The sequence below is a fragment of the Scyliorhinus torazame genome, chromosome 18, assembly GCF_047496885.1.
Source record: "Scyliorhinus torazame isolate Kashiwa2021f chromosome 18, sScyTor2.1, whole genome shotgun sequence".
NCBI classification, from domain to species: domain Eukaryota; kingdom Metazoa; phylum Chordata; class Chondrichthyes; order Carcharhiniformes; family Scyliorhinidae; genus Scyliorhinus; species Scyliorhinus torazame.
Window position 1 is genome coordinate 75,831,897 of NC_092724.1, and position 20,070 is coordinate 75,851,966.

A 20,070-nucleotide genomic window follows, 5' to 3' on the forward strand; every position below is an offset into this window, starting at 1 on the left:
CCCCCTCCTGCGATGTCAAATCTGTGCTCCTGACCTCTATACTCTCATTCTCCCTTACCCTAAAACTACAATCCAGGTTCCCATGCCCCTGCTGCATTAGTTTAAACCCCCCCAAAGAGCACTAACAAATCTCCCCCCCAGGATATTTGTGCCCCTCAGGTTCAGATGTAGACCATCCTGTCTGTAGAGGTCCCACCTTCCCCAGAAAGAGCCCCAGTTATCCAAAAATCTGAATCCCTCCCGCCTGCACCATCCCTGTAGCCACGTGTTTAAATGCTCTCTCTCCTTATTCCTCATCTCACTATCACGTGGCACGGGCAACAACCCAGAGATAACAACTCTGTTTGTTCTAGTTCTGAGCTTCCATCCTAGCTCCCTGAAAGCCTGCCTGACATCCTTGTCCCCTTTCCTACCTATGTCGTTGGTGCCAATGTGGACCACGACTTGGGGCTGCTCCCCCTCCCCCCTAAGGACCCGGAAAACACGATCCGAGACATCACGTACCCTTGCACCTGGGAGGCAACATACCAAACGTGAGTCTCTCACGCTCCCACAAAATCTCCTATCTGTGCCCCTGACTATAGAGTCCCCAATTACTAATGCTCTGCTCCTCTCCCCCTTCCCTTCTGAGCAACAGGGACAGACTCCGTGCCAGAGGCCCGTACCCCATGGCTTACCCCTGGTAAGTCCCCCCCCCCACAAGTATCCAAAGCGGTATACTTGTTTCTCAGGGGTACGACCGCAGGGGATCCCTGCACTGACTGTTTTTTCCCAGTCCCTCTTACAGTTACCCACCTATCTCCAATCTTTGGTGTAACTAATTCCCTGAAGCTGCTATCTATGACCCCTTCTGCCTCCCGAATGATCCGAAGTTCTTCCAACTCCAGCTCCAGTTCCCTAACTCGGTCTTGGAGGAGCTGGAGATGGCAGCACTTCCTGCAGGTAAAATCAGCAGGGACACTAACTGCATCCCTCACCTCAAACATCCTGCAGGAGGAACATTGCACTCCCTTCCCTGCCATTCCTCTAACTTTCTACCAAGATCTGGCTAAAAAATAATAATAATATAATAAAATATGGTACTTACCTCAGACCAATGGGTTTTATTATTAGGTTAGAGGAGGAGGGCGGGTGGGAGACACTACACGTGTAGTGTCTCGGGTTTGGAGTACTATATACAGTTCTGGTCGCCTCATTTTAGGAAGGATGTGGAAGCTTTGGAAAAGGTGCAAAGAAGATTTACCAGGATGTTGCCTGGAATGGAGAGTAGGTCTTACGAGGAAAGATTGAGGGTGCTAGGCCTTTTCTCATTAGAACGGAGAAGGATGAGGGGCGACTTGATAGAGGTTTATAAGATGATCAGGGGAATAGATAGAGTAGACAGTCAGAGACTTTTTCCCCGGGTGGAACAAACCATTACAAGGGGACATAAATTTAAGGTGAATGGTGGAAGATATAGGGGGGGATGTCAGAGGTAGGTTCTTTACCCAGAGTAGTGGGGGCATGGAATGCACTGCCTTTGGAAGTAATTGAGTCGGAAACATTAGGGACCTTCAAGCAGCTATTGGATAGGTACATGGATTACAGTAAAATTATATAGTGTAGATTTATTTGTTCTTAAGGGCAGCACAGTAGCATTGTGGATAGCACAATTGCTTCACAGCTCCAGGGTCCCAGGTTCGATTCCGGCTTGGATCACTGTCTGTGCGGAGTCTGCATATCCTCCCAGTGTCTGCGTGGGTTTCCTCCGGGTGCTCCGGTTTCCTCCCACAGTCCAAAGTTTTGCAGGTTAGGTGGATTGGCCATGATAAATTGCCCTTAGTGTCCAAAATTGCCCTTGGTGTTGGGTGGAGGTGTTGAGTTTGGGTAGGGTGCTCTTTCCAAGAGCCGGTGCAGACTCAAAGGGCCGAATGGCCTCCTTCTGCACTGTAAATTCAATGATAATCTATGATTAATCTAGGACAAAGGGTTGGCACAACATCGTGGGCCGAAGGGCCTGTTCTGTGCTGTATTTTCTATGTTCTATGTTCGTGCCTCCCCCATGTCCTCAGACTCCAGGCACAAGTTCCCTCCACTATCCCTGATCGGCCCTACTCTCACTCTGATCATTCTCTTATTTCTCACATAAGTGTAGAACGCCTTGGGGTTTTCCCTAATCCGTCTCGCCAGGGAAGCAATTGTGAGCAGTTTGCACATCAGTCAAGCGAAATGAATCTTAAAGGGGTTGTGTAAAATCCTTAACTAGATGCTGTATTAAAAGTGGAGTGGAAGTTCTGATAAAAGTGTAATTTGGAAAACCTGGTCTTGGTTTCGGAATGCAAACCACGTTATTATAAGAGAAGAATTTAAAGCATGGTTTTTGGAGTGGAGAGTGGGAACTCTTTTGTGATCATCACTGGGGGCAATTCAGAGGAGAAATCCAGGCACTATTGTGTTCAGAAAGAAGTGCGTGTATTTGATCACAGTCATCTTGCATGCTTAAAAGGGACTTTTTGTGTCAATAAAACCATTGCAGCTCAAGATGTACTTTGTAATCCATGGAATCATAGAATTTACAGTGCAGGAGGCCATTCGGCCCATCGGGTCTGCACCGGCTCTTGGAAAGCCCACACATCCACCCAACCCCACACCTCCACCCTATCCCCATAGCCCCACCTAACCTTTTGTGGATACTAAGGGCAATTTAGCACAGCCAATCCACTTAACCTGCACATTTTTGGACTGTGGGAGGAAATGGGAGCACCCGGAGGAAACCCGCGCAGACTCCGCACAGACAATGACCCAAACCGGAAATCGAACTTGGGACCCTGGAGCTGTGAAGCAACTCTGCTAACCACTTTGCTACCGTGCTGCCCATATTAATCTTTAAATTTGTGTTTATTTGTTAAGCTAAGGGGTTAGTAAAGGAGTATTACATTATACTCCAACTTTGTTTAATAAATGTTTTTTCTTAAAACTAAATAGTGGCCTGTGACTCTGTTCCTCCATGTTTCACAACTAAAAAAGTACAAGTTGCGATCTTTTGAGCCAGGGGTCCATTCTGGGATCTTCTCATTTACTTATAACATCAAACAAGATTGTAACAGTGCAAACTGTCAGCTACACCGATACTGAAGAGTTGAACATGTACCTTTGGATAGTTTGTACCGAGTTCATCAATGCCACAGAACTGTATTAGTTTTTCATAAATGCTGAAAGATAGAGAGCATAAGTTGTTTAACCTGTTTAGACACAGTCCACACCAACCAACATCAAAATCCAACAACTCTCCTCGAGATTAGTCAGACAGCAATAACCCTCCTCCACATCACAGTCAGGCAGCAGTAACCTCTCCTCCACACTACAGTCAGGCACAGTAACCTCTCCTCCACACTACAGTCGGGCAGCAGTAACCTCTCCTCCACACTACTGTCAGGCACAGTAACCTCTCCTCCACACTACAGTCAGGCAGCAGTAACCTCTCCTCCACACTACAGTCAGGCACAGTAACCTCTCCTCCACACTACAGTCAGGCACAGTAACCTCTCCTCCACACTACAGTCAGGCAGCAGTATCCCCTCCTCCACATCACAGTCAGGCAGCAGTAACCTCTCCTCCACACTACAGTCAGGCACAGTAACCTCTCCTCCACACTACAGTCAGGCAGCAGTATCCCCTCCTCCACACTACAGTCGGGCAGCAGTAACCTCTCCTCCACACTACAGTCGGGCAGCAGTAACCTCTCCTCCACACTACAGTCAGGCAGCAGTATCCCCTCCTCCACATCACAATCAGGCAGCAGTAACCTCTCCTCCACACTACAGTCAGGCACAGTAACCTCTCATCTACATCACAGTCAGACAGCAGTAACCTCTCCTCTACACTGCAGTTCGGCAGCAGTATCCCTCCTCCACACTACAGTCAGACATCAGTAACTCCTTCTCCACACTACACTCAGAAAACAGTAACCTGGCAGCGGTGTTCCTCAGGGATCAGTGCTAGGTCCACTGTTATTTGTTATTTCTATTAATGATTTGGATGAGAATTTAGGAGGCATGGTTAGTAAGTTTGCAGATGACACCAAGATTGGTGGCATAGTGGACAGTGAAGAAGGTTATCTAGGATTGCAACAGGATCTTGATCAATTGGGCCAGTGGGCCGATGATGGCAGATGGAGTTTAATTTGGATAAATGTGAGGTGGAGCATTTTGGTAGATCGAATCAGGGCAGGACCTACTCAGTTAATGGTAGGGTATTGGAGTGAGTTATAGAACAGAGATCTCGGGGTACAGGGTCATAGCTCCTTGAAAGTGGAGTCACAGATGGACAGGGTGGTGAAGAAGGCATTCAGCATGCTTGGTTTCATTGGTCAGAATATTGAATACAGGAGTCGGGGCATCTTGCTGAAGTTGCACAAGACCACACTTGGAATACTGTGTACAGTTCTGGTCACCCAATCATAGAACGGATATTGTTAAACTAGAAAGAGTGCAGAAAAGATTTACGAGGATGCTAACGGGACTTGATGGGTTGAGTTATAAGGAGAAGCTGGCTAGACTGGGACGTTTTCCCTGGAGCGTAAGAGGCTTAGGCGTGATCTTATGAAGGTCTATAAAATAATGAGGGGCATAGATAAGGTAGATAGTCAACATCTTTTCCCAAAGGTAGGGGAGTCTAAAACTAGAGGGCATAGGTTTAAGGTGAGGGGGAAGGGATGCAAAAGGGTCCAGAGGTGCAATTTATTTTACACAGGGGGTGGTGAGTGTCTGGATTGAGCTGCCAGAGGTGGGCACAATTTTGTCTTTTAAAAAGCATTTCGACAATTATATGGGAAAAATGGATATAGTGGGATTTGGGCCAAATGCGGGTAATTGGGCGAGCTTAGTGGTAAAATATGGGCGGCATGTATAAGTTGGGACGAAGGGCCTGTTTTCATGATGTAAACCTCTATGACTCTATAACCCCTCCTCCACACTGCAGTCAGAAATCAGCAATCTCTCCTCCACACTGCAGTCAGAAAGCTGTAGCCTCTCCTCCACACCAGAGTCAGACAGCAGCAACCCCATCTGCACACTACAGTCAGACAGCAGTAACCCCTTCTTCACACTACAGTCAAACAGCAGCAACACCTGCTCCACAAGACAGCCAAACAGCAGCAACACCTGCTCTAGATCAGTCGGCCAGCAATAACCCCTCCTCCACAATACAGTCAGACAGCAGCAATCCCTCATTCTCACCAATCAGACAGCAGTAACACCTCTACACTACAAACAGCATCAACCCCTGCTCCACACGACAGTCACACAGCAGCAACCTTTCCTGCTCACAACAGTCAGACAGCAGTAATCCCTCCTCCACACGCCAGTCAGGCAGCAGTAACCCCTCCTCCACACCCCAGTCAGGCAGCAGTCAGACAGCAGTAACCCTTTTCCTCACTACAGTCAGACAGCATAACTCCTCATCCTCACGAGTCAAACAGCACTAACTCCTCCACACTCCGGTCAGACTGTAGTAACTCCTCCTCCACATTACAGTCAGGCAGCAGTGACCCTTCTTCCTCACTACAGTCAGACAGCATAACTCCTCCTCCATATTACAGTTAGACAGCAGTAACTCCTCAATCTCACGACAGTCAGACAGCAGTAACTCCTCAACCTCACGACAGTCAGACAGCAGTAACTCCTCAACCTCACGACAGTAAGACAGCAGTAACTCCTCAACCTCACGACAGTCAGACAGCAGTAACTCCTCAACCTTACGACAGTCAGACAGCACTAACTCCTCCGCATTCCAGTCAGGCAGTAGCAACCCCTCCTCCACACTACAGTCAGATTACACTAACTGCTCCTCCACACGTCAGTCAGAGAGGCAATAACCTCTCCACCACGCCACAATCAGACAGCAATAACCTAATCTCTTCACCACAGTCAGATAGCAGTAACTTCATCTCTTTGGGCAGCACAATAGCACAGTGGTTAGTTTCACAAGTCCAGGTTCGATTCCCGACTTGGGTCGCTATCTGTGTGGAGTCTGCACGTTCTCCCCTTGTCGGCGTGGGTTTCCTGTGTTCTCCGGTTTCCGCCCACAGATGTGCAGGTTAGGTGGATTGACCGTGCTAAATTACCCTCAGAGACAATAAAAAAGGGTTCGGCTGGGTTACTGGGATAGGGTGGAGTTGTGGGCTTCGGTAGGTGCTCTTTAAAAGGCCGGTGCAGACTCGATGGGCCAAATGGCCTCCTTCTACACTGTTAATTCTATGATTCTTCACCAGTCAAACAGCAGTAACCCCTCCTCACCAAAATCAGCCAGCAATAACCCCTCCTCTTCACCACAGTCAGACAGCAGTAACCCCTCCTCTTCACCTAGTCAGACAGCTGTAACTCCTCCTCTTCATCACAGTCAGACAGCAGTAACACCTCTTGAAATGAAAATGAAAATTGCTTATTGTCACAAGTAGGCTTCAAATGAAGTTACTGTGAAAAGCCTAGTCGCCACATTCTGGCGCCTGTTCGGGGAGGCTGTTACGGCAATCGAACCGTGCTGCTGGCCTGCTTTCAAAGGCAGCGATTTAGCCCTGTGCTAAACAGCCCCTCACCAGTCAGACAGCAGTAACCCCTCCTCTTCACCAGTCAGACAGCAGTAACCCCTCCTCTTCACCAGTCAGACAGCAGTAACCCCTCCTCTTCATCAGTCAGACAGCAGTAACCCCTCCCCTTCATCCGTCAGACAGCAGTAACCAATCCTCTTCACCACACTCAGACAGCAGTAACCCCTCCTCTAGATCACAGTCAGACAGCAGTAACCCCTCCCCTTCATCAGTCAGACAGCAGGAACCCCTCCTCTTCACCAGTCAGACAGCAGTAACCCCTCCTCTTCACCACATTCAGACAGCAGTAACCCCTCCTCTAGATCACAGTCAGACAGCAGTAACCCCTCCCCTTCATCAGTCAGACAGCAGGAACCCCTCCTCTTCACCAGTCAGACAGCAGTAACCCCTCCTCTTCACCACATTCAGACAGCAGTAACCCCTCCTCTAGATCACAGTCAGACAGCTGTAACCCCTCCACTTCATCAGTCAGACAGCAGTAACCCCTCCTCTTCATTACAGTCAGATAGCAGTAACTCCTCGTCTTCAGCACAGTCAGACAGCAGCAACCCCTCCTCTTCAGCACAGTCAAACAGCAGTAATCCTTCTTTATCAGTCAGACAACAGTAACCCCTCATCTTCACCACTAGCAGACAGCAGTAACTCCTCCTCTTCATCACAATCAGACAACAGTAACCCCTCTTTATCAGTCAGATAGCAGTAACCCCTCTATCAGTCAGACAGCAGTAAATTCTCATTTCCAATCAGACAGTAGTAACCCCTCCTCTTCAGCACAGTCAGACACCAGTAACCCCTCTTTATCAGTCAGACAGCAGTCACCCCTCCTCGTCAGCACAGTCAGACAGCAGCAACCCCTCCTCTTCAGCACAGTCAAACAGCAGTAATCCTTCTTTATCAGTCAGACAACAGTAACCCCTCATTTTCACCACAATCAGACAGCAGTAACTCCTCCTCTTCATCACAATCAGACAGCAGTAACCCCTCTTTATCAGTCAGATAGCAGTAACCCCACTTCACCAGTCAGACAGCAGTAACTCCACTTCACCAGTCAGACAGCAGTAACCCCTCCTCTTCATCACAGTCAGACAGCAATAACCCCTCCTCTTCATCAGTCAGACAGCATTAGCCCCTCTTCATCACAGTCAGACAGTAGTAACCGGTCCTCTTCACTACAGTGAGGCACCAGTAAATCCTCCTCTTCATCAGTCAGACAGCATTAACCCCTCTTCACCACAGTCAGACAGCAGTAACCCCTCCTCTTCAAAGAGACAGCAAAGAGTGAGTTTGGGAATTTGAATCTAGGTGGGAATTCAAAGCTTGGAGGGTGGCGAGGAGGTGCCTTTTATCCCTGGTAGGTGACTGGTAAGTAGTTTTTCTTTTCATTGTCTAATTTATTTATTTTTTCTTTCGTTTTTTTGAATTGTAGTTGTATAAGTTAACCTAAGGTTTAAGACATGGCAGGAGATCTCAGACCCGTGTCATGCTCCTCGTATGCGCTCAGGGACACGTCCACTGTCCCTGGCTCCTTCACGTGCAAGATGTGTGTCCAGTTGCAGCTCCTGTTAGACCGCATGACGGCTCTGGAGCTGCGGATGGACTCACTTTGGAGCATCCGCGATGCTGAGGACGTCGTGGATAGCACGTTTAGCGAGTTGGTCACACCTCAGGTGAAAGGTACTGAGGGAGATAGAAAATGGGAGACCAAAAGACAGAGCAAGAGTAGGAAGGCAGTGCAGGTGTCTCATACCGCTTTGGATACTGTTGAGGGAGATGGCTCACCAGCGGAAGGGAACAGCAGCCAGGTTCATGGCACCGTGGCTGGCTCTGCTGCGCAGCTGGGCAGGAAGAAGAATGGCAGGACTATAGTGATAGGGGACTCAATCGTTAGGGGAATAGACAGGCGGTTCTGCGGATGCAATCGAGACTCCAGGATGTATGTATGTTGCCTCCCTGGTGCAAGGGTCGAGGATGTCTCGGAGCGGCTGCAGGACTTTCTGACTTTCTGGGGGGGGGGGGGGTGAACAGCCATCTGTCATGGTGCACATAGGCACCAACGACATAGGTAAAAAACGGGACGAGGTCCTACAAGCTGAATTCAGGGAGTTAGAAGTTAAACTAAAAAGTAGGACCTCAAAGGTAGTAATCTCAGGATTGCTACCAGCACCATGAGCTAGTCAGAGTAGGAATGTCAGAATAGATAGGATGTATGCGTGGCTCGAGAGATGGTGCAAGAGGGAGGGATTCAAATTCCTGGGGTATTGGAACCGGTTCTGGGGGAGGTGGGACCAGTACAAACCGGACGGTCTGCACCTGGGCAGGACTGGAACCGATGTCCTGGGGGGGTGTTTGCTCGAGCTGATGACGAGGGTTTAAACTAATGTGGCAGGGGGAACCGATGCAGGATATTGGAAGGTAGTAAAACAGGGACAGAAACAAAAGGCAATAAGGGGGAAAGTGTAAGGCAGAGAAGCCATAGTCAAAAATCAAAAAGGGCGACAGTTTAATGTCGAGAAGAGTGAGGTGATTCACTTTGGAAGGAATAACAGGAATGTGGAATATTTGGCTAATGGTAAAGTTCTTGGAAGTGTGGATGAGCAGAGGGATCTAGGTGTCCATGTACATAGATCCCTGAAAGTTGCCACCCAGGTGGATAGGGTTGTGAAGAAGGCCTATGGAGTGTTGGCCTTTATTGGTAGAGGGATTGAGTTCCGGAGTCATGAGGTCATGTTGCAGCTGTACAAAACTCTGGTACGGCCTCATTTGGAGTATTGCGTACAGTTCTGGTCATCGCATTATAGGAAGGACGTGGAGACTTTGGAGAGGGTGCAGAGGAGATTTACCAGGATGTTGCCTGGTATGGAGGGAAAATCTTATGAGGAAAGGCTGATGGACTTGAGGTTGTTTTCGTTGGAGAGAAGAAGGTTAAGAGGAGACTTAATAGAGGCATACAAAATGATCAGGGGGTTAGACAGGGTGGACAGTGAGAGCCTTCTCCCGCGTGGACAGTGAGAGCCTTCTCCCGCGGATGGAAATGGCTGGCACGAGGGGACATAGCTTGAAACTGAGGGGGAATAGATATAGGACAGAAGTCAGAGGTAGGTTCTTTACGCAAAGAGTGGTGAGGCCGTGGAATGCCCTACCTGCAACAGTAGTGAACTCGCCAACATTGAGGGCATTTAAAAGTTTATTGGATAAGCATATGGATGATAATGGCATAGTGTAGGTTAGATGGCTTTTGTTTCGGTGCAACATCGTGGGCCGAAGGGCCTGTACTGCGCTGTATCGTTCTATGTTCTAGTACAAGGTACAGTGACTGAGGGGTGCTCAATGAATAGAACAGTACTACTAAAAGGAATAAAACTGGAAGTAAAAACATTAATGGTAAGCGACGCGGCAGGTTGTTACATGAAGATATGGGTTCAACAACAAGGAAAATTAGGAGAAAAGTTAAAATGAAATATAACTTAGGAGAGGTTACTGATCGAGGTGTTAAGATTCAGAACAGAGATAAAAAAGTGTACTTTATCTGAATGCTCATAGTATTCGGAATAAGGTAAATGAGTTGATGGCGCAAATCATCGTGAATGACTATGATTTAGTGGCCATTACTGAAACATGGTTAAAGGATGGTCACAACTGGGAGTTAAATATCCAAGGGTATCAAACTATTCGGAAGGACAGAGTGGATGGTAGGTGTAGCTCTGTTATTTAAGGATGACATTCGGGCAATAGTAAGGGATGATATCGGTGCAATGGAGGATAAAGTTCAATCCATTTGAGTGAAAATCAGGAGTAGTAAAGGTGCAAAAGTCACTGATAGGAGTAGTCTATAGGCCACTAAATAGTAACATTATGGTGGGGCAGACAATAAACAAAGAAATAACGGATGCATGTAGAAATGGTACAGCGGTTATCATGGGGGATTTTAATCTCCATGTCGATTGGTTTAACCAGGTCGGTCAAGGCAGCCTTGAGGAGGAATTTATAGAATGTATTCGCGATAGTTTCCTAGAACAGTATGTAATGGAACCTAAGAGGGAATAAGCAGTCCTAGATCTGGTCCTGTGTAATGAGACAGGATTGATTCATGATCTCATAGTTTGGGATCCTCTCGGAAGGAGCGATCACAATATGGTGGAATTTAAAATACAGATGGAGGGTGAGAAGGTAAAATCAAACACTAGTGTTTTGTGCTTAAACAAAGGAGATTACAATGGGATGAGAGAAGAACTAGCTAGGGTAGACTGGGAGCAAAGACTTGATGGTGAAACAGTTGAGGAACAGTGGAGAAGCTTCCAAGCGATTTTTCAACGTGCTCAGCAAAGGTTTATACCAACAAAAAGGAAGGTCGGTAGAAAGAGGGAAAATCGACCGTGGATATCTAAGGAAATAAGGGAGAGTATCAAATTGAAGGAAAAAGCATACAAAGTGGCAAAGTTTAGTGGGAGACTAGAGGACTGGGAAATCTTTAGGGGGCAACAGAAAGCATCTAAAAAAGCTATAAAGAGTAAAATAGATTATGAGAGTAAACTTGATCAGAATATAAAGACAGATAGTAAAAGTTTCTACAAATATATAAAACAAAAAAGAGTGGCTAAGGTAAATATTGGTCCTTCAGAGGATGAGAAGGGAGATTTAATAATGGGAGATGAGGAAATGGCTGAGGAACTGAACAGGTTCTTTGGGCCAGTCTTCACAGTGGAAGACTCAAATAACATGCCAGTGACTGATAGAAATGAGGTTATGACAGGTGAGGACCATGAGAGGATTGTTATCACTAAGGAGGTAGTGATGGGCAAGCTAATGGGGCTAAAGGTAGATAAGTATCCTGGCCCTGATGGAATGCATCCCAGAGTGCTAAAAGAGATGGCTCGGGGTATTGCAAATGCACTAGTGATAATTTACCAAAATTCCACTAGACTCTGGGGTGGTCCCGGCGGATTGGAAATTAGCAAACGTGACACCACTGTTTAAAAAAGGAGGTAGGCAGAAAGCGGGTAATTATAGGCCAGTAAGCTTAACTTCGGTAGTCGGGAAGATGCTGGAATCTATCATCAAGGAAGAAATAGCGAGGCATCTGGATGGAAATTGTCCCATTGGGCAGGCGCAGCATGGGTTCATAAAGGGTAGGTCGTGCCTAACTAATTTAGTGGAATTTATTGAGGACATTACCAGTGCAGTAGATAACGGGGAGCCAATGGATGTGGTATTTCTGGATTTCCAGAAAGCCTTTGACAAGGTGCCACACAAAAGGATGCTGCATAAGATAAAGATGCATGGCATTAAGGGGAAAGTAGTAGCATGGATAGAGGATTGGTTAATTAATAGAAAGCAAAGATTGGGGATTAATGGGTGTTTCTCTGGTTGGCAATCAGTAGCTAGTGGTGTCCCTCAGGGATCAGTGTTGGGCCCACAATTGTTCACAATTTACATGGATGATTTGGAGTTGGGGACCAAGGGCAATGTGTCCCCAAGTTTGCAGACGACACTAAGATGAGTGGAAAAGCAAGAAGTGCAGAGGATACTGGAAGTCTGCAGAGGGATTTGGATAGGCTAAGTGAATGGGCTGGGGTCTGGCAGATGGAAAACAATGTTGACAAATGTGAGGTTATTCATTTTGGTAGGAATAACAGCAAAAGGGATTATTATTTAAATGATAAAATATTAAAACATGCTGCTGTGCAGAGAGACCTGGGTGTGCTAGTGCATGAGTCGCAAAAAGTTGGTTTACAGGTGCAACAGATGATTACAAAGGCGAATGGAATTTTGTCCTTCATTGCTAGAGGGATGGAATTTAAGACTAGGGAGGTTATGCTGCAATTGTATAAGGTGTTAGTGAGGCCACACCTGGAGTATTGTGTTCCGTTTTGGTCTCCTTACTTGAAAAAGGATGTACTGCCACTGGAGGGTGTGCAGAGGAGATTCACTAGGTTAATCCCAGAGCTGCAGGGGTTGGATTACGAGGAGAGGTTGAGTAGACTGGGACTGTACTCGTTGGAATTTAGGAGGATGAGGGGGGATAGAAACATATTAAAATTATGAAGGGAATAGATAGGATAGATGCGGGCAGGTTGTTTCCACTGGTGGGTGAAAGCAGAACTAGGAGGCATCGCCTCAAAATAAGGGGAAGTAGATTTAGGACTGAGTTTAGGAGGAACTTCTTCACCCAAAGGATTGTGAATCTATGGAATTCCTTGCCCAGTGAAGCAGTAGAGGCTCCTTCATTAAATGTTTTTAAAATAAAGCAAGATAGTTTTTTGAAGAATAAAGGAATTAAGGGTTATGGTGGTCGGGCCGGAAAGTGGAGCTGAGTCCACAAAAGATCAGCCATGATCTCATTGAATGGCGGACCAGGCTCGAGGGGCCAGATGGCCTACTCCTGCTCCTAGATCTTATGTTCACCACAGTCAGAGAGCAGTAACCCCTCCTCTTCATCACAGTCAAACAGCAGTAACTCCTCCTCTTCATCAGTCAGACTGCTGTAACCCCACTTCACCACAGTCAGACAGCAGTAACTCCTCTTCTTCACCCAGAGTCAGACAGCAGTAACCCATCCTCTTCACCAGTCAGACAGCAGTAACCCCACTTCACCAGTCAGACAGCAGTAACCCCTCCTCTTCACCAGTCAGACAACAGTAACCCCCTCCTCTTCACCACAGTCAGACAGCAGTAACCCCTCCTCTTCACCACAGTCAGACAGCAGTAACTCCTCCTCACCACAATCAGACAGCAGTAACTCCTCCTCTTCACCAGCCAGACAGCAGTAACCCCTCCTCTTCCCCACAGTCAGACAACAGTAACCCCATCTCTTCAACACAATCAGATAGCAGTGACCCCACCTCTTCATCACAGTCAGACAGCAGTAACCCCTCCTCTTCAGCACAGTCCAGACAGCAGTAACTCCTCCTCTTCCCCACAGTCAGACAACAGTAACCCCATCTCTTCAACACAATCAGATAGCAGTGACCCCACCTCTTCATCAGTCAGACAACAGTAACCCCTTTTCACCAGTCAGTCAGCAGTAACCCCACCTCTTCATCAGTCAGACAGCAGTAACCCATCCTCTTCACCTCAGTCAGACAGCAGTAACCCATCCTCTTCACCACAGTCAGACAGCAGTAACTCCACTTCACCAGTCAGACAGCAGTAACCCCACTTCACCACAGACAGCAGTAACCCCTCCTCTTCACCACAGTCAGACAGCAGTAACCCCACTTCACCAGTCAGACAGCAGTAACCCCTCCTCTTCAGCACAGTCCAGACAACAGTAACCCCTCCTCTTCACCAGTCAGGCAGCAGTAACACCTCCTCTTCATCACAGTCAGGCAGCAGTAACCCCTCTTCATCACAGTCGGATAGCAGTAACCCCTCTTCATCACAGTCGGATAGCAGTAACCCCTCTCCTCACTAGTCAGACAGCAGTAACCCCTCTTCATCACAGTCAGACAGCAGTAACCCCTCTTCATCACAGTCAGACAGCAGTAACCCCTCTTCATCAGTCAGACAGCAGTAACCCCTCTTCATCAGAGTCAGGCAGCAGTAACCCCTCTTCATCACAGTCAGACAGCAGTAACCCCTCTTCATCACAGTCAGACAGCAGTAACCCCTCTTCATCACAGTCAGACAGCCGTACCCCTCTTCATCACAGTCAGACAGCAGTAACCCCTTTCCTCACTAGTCAGACAGCAGTAACCCCTCTCCTCACTACAGTCAGACAACAGTGACCCTTCCTCCTCACCACAGTCGGACAACCTGAGCCCTCCCCATTCTATCTTTCAGAATCAAATTTTCACTGGAGTTCAGTCCAAGTTTACAGACCTCGGGTTGCGAAACTCCTTTTTTCTCTGGATTATGTTGTTCATGTCGAGACCTTCGTTCAGCTTTCTGTCATACAACTTTTGAATTTTCTCCTGTGAAGACGTGGAATGGAACAAATAACAGTGAGAAACACTTAGTACACAACTGGAGCAGAGTTTCTATGTACATACACAAAGCTTTCCTCAGGATTAACCCTAACCTTGCTGTGGGCCAGGGTCTTCTCTGACTCGTTGGAGGTCAGAGGGCATGAGAGCTAATCCTAACTACACCTTTGTTTCAGTCAGCTCTGTATCTTTCTCGCCATCTCACCCTTTCCACTGTACCATGATCAGGAACAGGGATCGTGACTGGTTCTTAACCCAGGACCATTGTGAATAATACTGGGTCATCACTGCTGTCCCAGCTCACAGCAGAAGGGGATCAAAGCAGTCACCTTCCTGTTTTGGTACAGCTCAGTATTGTGCAGCTAGGAATTTACCCCAATGAGCCATTGAGGTCACTTTCTACAATGTTTCACCAAAAGCTGGGGAGCGATGAGACAGCAGCAGGTGCGGCAGTGAAGTCAGTGCCCCATCGTTGCAACAGAATGCAGATTCTCATTTTAAATAGTCAGCACATGGGGCAGGATGAAGACAAACACGCAAACAGTCTCTTTGAATGAAAGGGCTTCTCAAATTAGGGAAGATGTTCTGTGGCAGTCTCCCTACTCCTAGCCAATCTTGGCATTGCATTATACCAGGGTTTTCCAAAGTGCGAGTCACTTCTTCGAGCTGGAGGATAAGTGCGCTAGGTGCGCCGGAGGGCCGGCTAACCATGTACACATGTTCTGGTCGTGCCCTAAACTCAGGGGGTACTGGCAGGGATTTGCAGATGTCATGTCCCGTGTATTGAAATCTGGGGTGGCAATGAGCCCTGAGGTGGCAATCTTTGGGGTTTCGGAGGACCGGGAGTCCAGGAAGAGTGAGAGGCCGAGGTTCTGGCCTTTGCTTCCCTAGTAGCCCGGCGACGAATACGGTTAGCATGGAGGGACTCAAAGCCACCGAGGGCTGAGGTATGGCTGTCGGAACATGGCGAGCTTTCTTGGCCGAGAGAAAGTCAAGTTCCCCTTGAGAGATTCGCTACTAGGGTTTGCCCGAAGGTGGCAGCCATTTATTGACTTCTTCGCAGAGGAGAAAGCGTCAGCAGAAGGGGGGGGGGTGGCGCTAGGGTAGAGTAGAGTAGGGGGATATTGAGGCAGGTCCGTGCGTGAACAGAGCCGTGGTTTGCACTATTTTTAATTTGTGTCTTGACTTCTTTTTTTTGTACTGTACAATGTCACTTTTTCTATATGCCTAAAATACCTCAATAAAATGGTGTTAAAAAAAAAAGCGCGAGTCACGACTCAGCGGTTGTCGGGAGTGTCGCGGAGCGATCGGGTGCGCCGTTCCTGCGGTGGTCTGGATTATGGGAGAAGTGGCCAATGGCTGCTACTGCCATTTTTATTGAGAATGACAGCTGCTGCTATCTTTTAAATGAGAACAAAATGAGGCTGTGTGTAGTCTTCTGACCAGAAGCAGCAGCAGTGAGCAGGTCAAGCGCCCTGTATGTACATTTGATGTCAAGCGCTCTGCATTTGACGCCAAATCATAGAGAGCTTCTTCCATTTTCTGTGAAGATGAAGTGTTTCATTATAAGAAAGAGATGGCCAGAGACACAAATAGGCAGTGTATCTACTGACCAGGATCTCACATCTGAATCTGCTGGAGAGCTGTCCAGGAGAGTCCATGGCAGGACAGAGCACTGCTAGTGTTAACGCTGTACAGAGCTCCAGGGCCTGAGGTTAACAGCTTACAAAGAAGGAACTTTACTCAGGAACAAAGCCATATAAAGATGATTTCTTGAGGTCTGGTTTTGTCAATTATGCCAATGTACAAGGATGCAAGGCCGACGTGTGTTATCTGCATGGACGTACTGGCAAATGAGAGGACATGTTTCAGATTTTGAAAGAGAAGTGGTTTGTAAAAAATTCCTTTTGAGGTTGAGAACCCAGTCAGTTATTAACTTACAGGTGACTCCAAATGAAAAGACTAGGCTGCTGTAATAAAGGCAAAGTCACCATAGTCCCACAAGACCTGAACCAAGATGTTAGGCTTTCCTGTTAGAATGCTCTTTACACAAAACATCAGCGCGGAAAAAAACCTATTTCATTTGAATGTTATTGCACACAACATTTAAATTAAAATGATAATTAAAAAATGTAAAAAAAAGATACATTAATGGCGTTCAAAAGGCAACTTGACAAACACATGGATAGGATGGCTATAGAGGGATACGGCTCAAGGAACTGCTGAGCGATTTAGCAAAGGTATCATGACCGGTACAGGCTTTGAGGGCTGAAAGGACTATTCCTGTGCTGTATTGTTTTTTGTTCTTAGGACCATGGGCTGCTTTCCCCTTCGAGGGGGACAGCTGGCTGGTGGTGACTTAACTGTACCTCAGGCGAGGGGCAAGGTTTAGAAGGCGGACCTTCATGAATAATGTCATCTGGTACGGAAATTGAACCCATGCTGCTGGTGTTGCTCTGCACCCCAAACCAGCTGTCTAGCCAAATGAGTTAAACCAGCCCCAAAATATGCTGCTGTGCTGGACCTGTGACAACACATGAAAAACACCCGAAAAGCCCATGAGGCTGTCAGCATTCTGGAGTAGTATCTCCCAGGTGTATCCAGTGCTGAGTAAAACAAGCATTTTGTTGATATTGCCCTTCACGACGACCTACATGTGCGAGGCTGGATTTACTGAGCAGACCAAAGATGAAGACGGCATAAAAGAACTGGTTGAACACTGCACCTGATATGTGCATTGCTCTCTCCTCCAGTGAACCTGACCAAGCAGACTCCCCTTTCACATTAAAAGTAAGCTAATGCGGCGTGTGTCGCGAAGGTCGACTGGTATGGGCCGCGAAGGTTGGCCGGTGTGGGCCGCGAAGGTCGGCAGGTGTGGGCCGTGAAGGTCGCCTGGTGCGGGGCACGAAGGTCGGCCGGTGTGGGGCGCGAAGGTCGGCCGGTGTGGGGCGCGAAGGTCGGCCGGTGTGGGGCGCGAAGGTCGGCCGGCGTGGGGCGCGAAGGTCGGCCGGCGTGGGGCGCGAAGGTCGGCTGGTGTGGGGCGCGAAGGTCGGCAGGTGTGGGGCGCGAAGGTCGGCAGGTGTGGGGCGCGAAGGTCGGCAGGTGTGGGGCGCGAAGGTCGGCCGGTGTGGGGCACGAAGGTCGGCCGGTGCGGGTCGCGAAGGTCGGCCGGTGCGGGTCGCGAAGGTCGGCCGGTGCGGGTCGCGAAGGTCGGCCGGTGCGGGTCGCGAAGTTCAGTTGGTTGGGAAAAGTGGGTCCCGGGAAAAAAAGTTTGAAAAACACTGGATTAGACGGACACCTTACATTGGTCTGCTCAGTGTCTTCACAGCCTACACTGGCAAGTAGTAACTCCTTCCAGCGCAAATCTCTGGTCCTCTAGCTCTCATTTTGGAGGTGTGCTGGAGTTGGTTGTGGGCATGATGATGGTCAATGCCTAGTTCATCTCCTACAGGAGAGAGAGCTTGGTTTGGGGTTTGTAAGACAACAGAACATGTCTACACATAGCTGAAAAAGGATATGAGCTCCCACACCTGCTTGACGCATTCCTCATTCCTGGCCAAGCTATTACTCACTGTAAACATTGCAGCCTCAAGCTTGTGGGGGTGTTTATTTTGCGCAGACTGAGAAAATGAAATGGACGCTCCCAAAGTATTATGGGATAAACTATTATCCCTTATCTGATCATATTAGAGGGAACGGGGGAAAAGGGGGAATGGGGGAAAAGAGTGAACTCCATGCGTTGCTTTCACCTCTTATCATACCTGCCTAGCTATATTCTCTCCGCTGGGGAGAAGGACTTCGGTGCAGACTCCAGAATGACAATTGTACTTCTAAAAAAAATTAACAAAGAAGTGCAGTGTGCCTACAGTTCCAATGCCAAACTGCCTGCATATAGCAGTGTAAAACTTCAATCTGAGCCGTCTGTAGCTGTAGCTTGTTACTATCAGAAGAATTAACAATGGCAACAACTTGCACTGATATAGTGCCTTTAAAGTAGTTTCACAATAATGCAGATAAAACAAATTTACCACCAAGCTACAAAAGGAATATTTGGACAAATGACCAAAAGCATACCAAAGAGGTAAGTTTGAAGAGGGTTCTTAAAAAAGTCGACAGATGTTTCGGGAGGGAATTCCAGAGTTGGAAGCCTGGCTAGCTGAATGCACGGCCGACCATCAGATTCCTATTTGTGATTTTGTTCATTTTCGGGGCTCCCTTGTTGGCAGCATGTGATAAGCTATAGATGGTCCCAAGTCCAATCCTCTTTCAATGCTGATTCAGCAGAGTTCAGCTGGTCTACACTGGGGCACTCTAATTGGCCTCGGAGTCACTAAGCAAAGCAGATGTAGCTTGGGGGGGAGGGGGGGGGGGGGGGGGGGGGGGGAAATAACATCAGCCAGGATTCCCACTCCTGATCCGAGACAGTGTATCCCTGACAAGAAGAGGGTCAGGTGAGGAGTAAAATATCAGAAAACTAAATGAAAGGCCAATCCAATTCTCTAACCACCGTCTCAGCTGTTAAATGAGGTGACTACAATGGAGTTAAATCATTTTGTTGACTGACGGTGGTATCAATTTGGGTTGAGCTGAGCTGTGACCTTCAATTATAATCAAAGCAGCTCACTGAAGCTCACTATTCTGGCTGAAACAGGAATGGTCATCGTGCACAGATATTGCCAACGGATTGCTGGGACAGGGCCTGAGGAGAAAGAAGGACATTTCGATAGGAAGGTATGTAGGAATTTTCATCATGGATGGGGCAAGTTGGCAAAGGCTCCCCACCCATGCTTGTCTTGGCCTGTACAAGACTCACACAGAGTTAATCATATATTCCCGTATACTTGTTTATACTCTTATATATATTGAACACTTGTGCCAAACAAATGGACACTGGCCTAATGGAGCTAAGATGTTGCATTTGTAAAGGACACGAGCTGCCTGATGGAGATAGAGTCTATGGAGCTCTCAGAGACAGTGGCCATGATAAGCCCAAACTGAAACTGGAGAGGCTATGTGACCCAGTACAGCACAGTCCAGGCCCTTCGGCCCATGGTGTTGTGCCGACTGTCATGATATACAAACATGCAGTTAATGAACACTTCGAATAGGACACGACCAATGAGCAGTCAGGACACTCAGGGGTGGTATCTCACTAGAAAAGGGATGAGGCACTCACACCCCGCCTCTTTCCACAGACCAACATCTACAGAGTGAGACAGGGTGTATCCTCAGCATCACACCCCAGCACGTGGCTTAGGGCAGACTGGTTCAGTTAGACTGAGTTACTCCAATTAGATTAGCAGAGTCGAACTCATTGAGAACTGTGCTAATAGTTCAATAAACACATTTCAAAGTCTGGAGCATCTTTTACTTAAAACTGCACCAAGTGGCAGCCTGTGTTATTCCAAACGACATAACACACCAACCATTTATCCTAATTTAAGATCAACCAAACGAAATGAAATGAAAATCGCTTATTGTCACAAGTAGGCTTCAATTAAGTTACTGTGAAAGGCCCCTAGTCGCCATATTCCGGCGCCTGTTCGAGGAGGCTGGTACGGG

General features: G+C 47.7%; 1 protein-coding gene across 2 annotated transcripts in view; it reads right to left on the reverse strand.

Annotated features, from left to right (window-relative positions):
- The window catches only part of sap30bp (SAP30 binding protein), a 207,549-nt gene that overhangs the window by 36,238 nt on the left and 151,241 nt on the right, over positions 1-20,070 (reverse strand). For both annotated transcript variants that reach the window (XM_072482942.1, XM_072482941.1), the window contains exons 6-7: positions 14,405-14,496; positions 3,131-3,191 (exon numbers count right to left, since the gene is read on the reverse strand). In XM_072482942.1, coding sequence (XP_072339043.1) covers positions 3,131-3,191; positions 14,405-14,496 — 153 coding nt within the window. The remainder of the gene's footprint in view (positions 1-3,130; positions 3,192-14,404; positions 14,497-20,070) is intronic.